The sequence below is a fragment of the Miscanthus floridulus genome, chromosome 3, assembly GCF_019320115.1.
Source record: "Miscanthus floridulus cultivar M001 chromosome 3, ASM1932011v1, whole genome shotgun sequence".
NCBI lineage: Eukaryota > Viridiplantae > Streptophyta > Magnoliopsida > Poales > Poaceae > Miscanthus > Miscanthus floridulus.
In genome coordinates this window covers 139,979,529-139,985,507 of record NC_089582.1, presented here as the reverse complement: position 1 = coordinate 139,985,507, position 5,979 = coordinate 139,979,529, and the positions used below count along the sequence as shown (strand labels likewise).

The window sequence follows — 5,979 nt, the reverse complement described above, 5'->3', positions numbered from 1 at the left end:
AGATCCAGGGATCGAGCCGTAGCTCGAGCGGCAAGTGCTCCGGGTGGTGGAGCGGCCGATCGTGGGTTCGAGCTGTGCTCGACTCACGTTTCCCACCGGGTTTTTTCCCTAATATTTGCAGCCTTTCACGCGTGATGCCATAATGGGATCGTGACGTGCCCGTCGCCTACGAAATCAGAGGATTTCGGTGATCTCAAGAAGGACGCGGTCTTCAGATCTGGGTGTAGTTATATGTTTGTTTGTACACGGATCGTGTGAGTTGTGTGCGTGTGTTGTGTGGACGTACGTATGTAGGAACAGCTACGGCTGTACCAGATGAGAGACAATAAAAAAAAAACATGGCCGTAGATCCCGCCTTGTCTTTTTGGTCAAACAAAATTCAACCGGCAGCGCCTCGTTTCTTTCTTGCCCAGAACGCAAAACCCGCTCGAACAATAGGAAAAACGGAAGCCGCGGTGAGATAGAAAATTCACACTTGGCCTTCCTCCCTAGTCCCACTTATCAGCATCACGCCATCACGCCCCCGCCTGAGCGCCGTCTTCGGTCGCCATCCCTGCATCGCCCGCGCCGCATCGCATCGCCGCTTCCACCATGCGCCGCTTCGCAGCCGACAGGGCGCGACGCGCGGTGGCCGCGTCCCTGCGCGGCGCAGCGTCCAGATCAGCAGCGCCGTCGCCTCACGCTCCGCCGCCGCGTCATCCAGCCTCCCCGGTGGGGGCGGCGGCGATGGCGGCCGCCATGGCGAGGGCCATGTCCACGGCGGCCGCGGACGCGCCGCCAGTGTCGCTCGACACCATCAACCCCAAGGTGCCGCTTTTGTGCCCCCTTCTCTGATTCCTCTGTTTAGCTTGTTTGGGTTGCTCTGTTCTGTGATCGATTAGCGGGGCAATGGAAAGTTTCGATCTCTGTTAGAGTGTGTTGAAAGAGTGTTGCTGCTTTTATTAGTTGGGTTGCTCTGTTCTGTTCGTACTGTAACTGTTGGGAGTTCAGTGTCCGTCCATCAGTCCATGGGTAAGAGATCGAAGTAAAAAGCTTACTTCTGAGCACTATTGGGAGGGGTTAGTAGTAATGCGAATTCTACAATGCATCGTTGCTTTAACTTGCAAATTGTATCACCCTGAATTGATGTGATTTGTTATGTTTCTTCAGGTCTTGAAGTGTGAATATGCAGTTCGGGGAGAGATTGTTACACATGCTCAGGTACGTCAAATATGAACTAGTCGATAATCGGTAGTAAATTCTGCTGTCTCGAGTAACTTGGAGATGTTTATTGCTACCCCACGGTCTTAATTCAAAAATAAATCAACTGCTACTCCATGTTACTTCATGTTGGAAGAAACAAGGAGCTAGTCCAGGGTTAGGGTGAAAGTCGATGCTGTATATGCTGATGCTGACATGATATGACCTTATGTTTGTTATATGAAACATGACTGCACTATCTAGAATAGTTTTCAATATGACTCCGCTGGACTCGGTTTATGATCTTGTTTTCTTTCTGCAGAACTTACAACAAGAATTGCAGAAAAATCCAGAATCACTTCCTTTCGACGAGGTTTGTATTTGGATCCCATGAATTGCATCTCTACACTTATTGTTTCCGATGGTCAGTGGATTTTGCTACATCTATTTATTTTAATGGCAGATACTCTACTGTAATATTGGAAATCCCCAATCACTTGGACAACAACCAGTTACCTATTTCAGAGAAGTGAGTTTCTGTTCCTTGTATTTTGGTTATTTGATGCAACTACCGATGGAATGTTCATGGTTGCTTACTAGCTCATGTTGGCTTTTCAGGTTCTCTCTTTATGTGATCATCCAGCTCTCCTGGACAAAAGTGAAACTCATGCTTTGTACAGGTACATGCAAGAATTCAATATTAGATAACCACATGTAAATCAATGCTAAATTGGTTAGTTGACTTTAATATTATATGCTAAGCCACACGCCTAGTAATAATCTAAAATGACAAGAACCAACTTTCTGTCTCAGTCATTTGTAACTGTTTTTAGAGCTATGTCAGTATGTAAGAGACAAGCATAAGAAGTTTAGTAACTGCTCAGCAAAAACCATTTATCTGCCTGCTCATGTTTGGGGACAAAAGTAGTTGCTTAATCTTCTAGAAACCTTATCTGTCGTGGTGCACTCATGATGTTGTGGCTCACATGAGAAATGAGAACTCAATTTCTAGAGCAGGTATAAGTTAGTTCTGAAATTTCCAAACCCTTTGAATCTGTAGAAACTGTCATCTATAGTGTCTTGTCACAAGCACTTGAGCTTTCTCTTAAACCCTTTGAATCTGTAGGAACATTTGCATATTGACACATTTAGTTTTAAACAGCTTTCCTAGTCACTAAACTGATCATTTAGGTGCTAGGTAGGTGGCTAACTACATACAATTTGTTTGCGGGCCTAGAATGTTGATTTATATTTATGTTTTCATACAGTTCAGATGCTATAGAGAGAGCATGGCAAATTTTAGAGAAGATACCAGGTAGAGCGACAGGAGCATATAGCCATAGTCAGGTACATATATAATGCACTCTTGGATGAATGCTGTTATGATTGGATGAGCTTGATCACTCATGTTGCTCTCTATTTCAGGGTGTAAAAGGTTTACGTGATGAAATTGCTGCTGGAATTGCTGCCCGTGATGGGTTTCATGCAAGCGGAGATAACATCTTCATAACAGATGGAGCAAGCCCAGCAGTATGTACTATATATCTTGTTTTGATCAGTGGTAGTCCATTTATGTGGAATAAGAGCTTATTCATCTGACTAGCTGTAATCGGCTGACTGTACATATGGACAAAAGCTTGCCCTTGTTACTGATATAGTGTGATTTCTTTTTTCAACTAGGTGCACATGATGATGCAGTTGTTGATAAGTTCTGAGAAGGATGGCATTCTCTGCCCTATTCCACAGTACCCACTGTACTCTGCATCAATTGCTCTTCACGGTGGTTCCCTTGTATGTTCTGTGACAATGCTTCTATGCTGTTTGTTATTGCTTGTTGAATCAGATCAATGTCATCTCAACTTGCTGTTTTAGGCAATAATTTGAGTTAAATACTTCATATAATTCACTGAGTTCAGTAAAGTCATTTCATAATGATTAGTGAATCGATTATCACCTGTCAAAATTGGTTTGTATATATGACTGCTGTTATATGCTACTAACATAGCAAACCTGCAGTAATATGATCTCTGACAATTTGATTTGTGAACAAATTTTCTTTCAGGTTCCTTATTTCCTTGATGAAGAGACGGGGTGGGGACTTGAGGTTGATGAGCTGAAGAAACAACTGGAGGAGGCTCGATCTAAGGGCATCACTGTTAAGGTGCTTGTTGTCATAAATCCAGGAAATCCAACAGGACAGGTAATTATTTGTCTGTTTGTTACATGCAAAAATGACAGATCTTGCATGGTTCTCATTAGGAAAAATATACCTCATTCATTTGTAATATTATGTGAGATAAAAAAATTACCCATAAGACAAATAATGGCATCATATCCCATTTTTTACGAGAATTATGATCTTGGTAGGTTCTTGCTGAGGAAAACCAAAAGAAAATTGTCGAATTCTGCAAGAATGAAGGACTTGTTCTTCTCGCGGATGAGGTGAGTCGGAACTTGTGTTTGAGGTTTTCACCATAACAATACCCATGAGCTGTTCACACACTTAAACATGGTATGTCTACTAACACCATTTATTTATCCATATCCCCTGTAGGTTTACCAAGAAAATATATATGTTGAAGATAAGCAATTTCACTCATTCAAAAAAATTGCACGATCACTGGGATACACTGATGATGATCTTCCTTTGGTATCATTCCAGTCGGTTTCTAAAGGTAATCAAAATCAAACTCAGGTGGTTCTATGCTCTATATAGTCCTATTCTGTTTGCCCCTCCTAGTTTGTTTGTTTGTTTTTTTTTGTAAAACTTACTCTTTGTGCTGCACCGCTGCTAGGGTACTATGGAGAATGTGGAAAACGAGGTGGTTATATGGAGATAACTGGATTCAGTCCTGAAGTACGGGAACAAATTTACAAGGTGGCATCAGTAAATCTATGCTCCAATGTTTCGGGGCAAATTCTTGCTAGCCTTGTAATGAACCCACCAAAGGTCAGTGTAGGATGCTTAGGAAACTCTTAAGTACAACAATGATGGCAGTAACTAAGATATTTTGTACCTCCACAGACTGGGGATGAATCCTTTGAATCCTTCATGGTAGAGAGGGATGGTATCCTTTCATCATTGGCTCGGCGTGCAAAGGTTTGTGCTACTCCTGCCCCTTCTAAGATTGATTGATTGTACCAGGCTGAAAGTGCAAGTCTAAATGTATTACTTTTTCCCTTACATGTTTAGAGGCCTAATACTAAAATATCAATAATAATAAAAGCTACCCCTGGTCGAGTAGTCCGTTAACATATGCAAAATAACTTAAAGATTTTTTCCCTGAATATTTTAAGCACCTTCTTGTTGTTACATATTCTTATTTGTCACAGGCTTTGGAAGAAGCATTCAATAGTTTAGAAGGTATTACATGCAATAAAGCCGAAGGTGCAATGTATCTGTTCCCACGCCTTCATTTACCCCAGAAGGCGATCGGAGCTGCCCAAGCAGCTGGCACTGCCCCAGATGCATACTATGCTAAACGCCTACTAGAAGCCACTGGGATTGTCGTCGTCCCTGGTTCTGGTTTTGGACAGGTTGGTGATCTCAAAAGCCTCATGAAAGTCATTGTCGTTTGAAAGCATCATTAAACTTGCACTGACACATTGTTTTGTTGGATTAGGTCCCTGGAACATGGCACTTCAGATGCACGATACTGCCGCAGGAGGACAAAATACCTGCAATAATATCTAGGTTCAAGGAGTTTCACGAGAAGTTCATGGATGAATTCCGTGATTGAGTATCCATCACTGGCGTCCATCTCAATCTTGGCATACCATCAGTTTTCTGCCAGAGGGCATTCTGTAATTTTTTTCTGTTGAAATAATAAGGTTGCCAATTGGTGCCCCCTCATCGTCCTATGGATGCTACAGCCAAACACCATCCTAACTTCTGTTACAGGCACATCCTATGAAACTTTACAGAATCTCGGGCACTGCAATTCCATGCTTCTGTTTGCCTTGTGAGAAGTGTATTTAGAGGCTAGGTTCTGAGCCCTGGTGTTTACAAAACATACCCGAATTTTGAGGTCAAGTTGAAATGTTTCGGCGCATCCTGAAATTCTGCCTTGTGTCACGGAGAATCTTTTGGTGTGTTTGGTTTGAGGAATGAGGTGGTCTATCTTCTTCTCACTCCTCACTTTTTTTATTTGGTTTATGGAATGGAATGAGTTGATCGATCACCACCTCATTCCTAAAAAGCTAATAATTAGTATATGCATGAGAAATGGGTTGATTTTACCCAAAATTCATGGAATGAACTCATAATACATCACCTCATGAAGTATGGTTTGACTCCACAAACCAAACACACCTTACTGTCCAGGTGATCTGTTTGGTGACTAGCCGACTGCTTTGCTTCTGCTCATTTGACATTGCTACAGGTAAAGACACCAGTAGGAGTGTTGAACCTGCATCTACTACTATTGTCCCAGATATGACTAATGCAGGGAGTGGAGATTCTGTACAAAATAACACTCTTTCATAGAGAGTTGGGCAAATTGTTTTCAATTGCATGTTCGCTTCAGCGAGGAGATGTCCAATCCCAGGGTTTAGGCAGAGTCTCGTGTAGGTGGTCCATCGGCTCCTGCACTGATGGGCCCAAAAGCGCCTCAGCCCAGCCTGGATCAGCTTTGCCTGCTTCAGTACTGCACTCGCGCTGCTTAGCAAAGCATCTAGCTTCTGAAAATTCTTCACGATTAGCCGCACATCATTACAATTCACTGTGTTTTTATTGACCACTTGTTTGGTATGAGCTTAGACTTGTAAAAAAAAACTGGAACAACTAGGTGACATTTTATA

The 5,979-nt window shown here is 42.5% G+C and overlaps 1 protein-coding gene across 1 annotated transcript; it reads left to right on the top strand.

Annotated features, from left to right (window-relative positions):
• Positions 1-465: 465 nt before the first annotated feature.
• Positions 466-5,233, top strand: LOC136547224 (alanine aminotransferase 2-like). The gene is made up of 15 exons (XM_066539187.1): positions 466-807; positions 1,150-1,200; positions 1,502-1,552; positions 1,643-1,708; positions 1,798-1,859; positions 2,448-2,526; positions 2,605-2,709; positions 2,860-2,970; positions 3,242-3,379; positions 3,547-3,621; positions 3,734-3,854; positions 3,975-4,129; positions 4,205-4,279; positions 4,513-4,716; positions 4,803-5,233. Exons 1-15 carry the CDS (start codon positions 592-594, stop codon positions 4,917-4,919), a joined length of 1,626 nt encoding a protein of 541 aa, XP_066395284.1. The 5' UTR covers positions 466-591; the 3' UTR covers positions 4,920-5,233.
• Positions 5,234-5,979: the final 746 nt, after the last annotated feature.

What these genes read in the sequence shown, in the direction of transcription:
- LOC136547224 (XM_066539187.1), top strand. Translation starts at nt 592, where the DNA reads ATGCGCCGCTTCGCAGCCGACAGGGCGCGACGCGCGGTGGCCGCGTCC. An exon ending in AATCACTTCCTTTCGACGAG is followed by an intron (nt 1,553 to 1,642) that starts GTTTGTATTTGG and finishes TTTTAATGGCAG; the next exon opens with ATACTCTACTGTAATATTGG. An exon ending in CATTGGCTCGGCGTGCAAAG is followed by an intron (nt 4,280 to 4,512) that starts GTTTGTGCTACT and finishes TATTTGTCACAG; the next exon opens with GCTTTGGAAGAAGCATTCAA.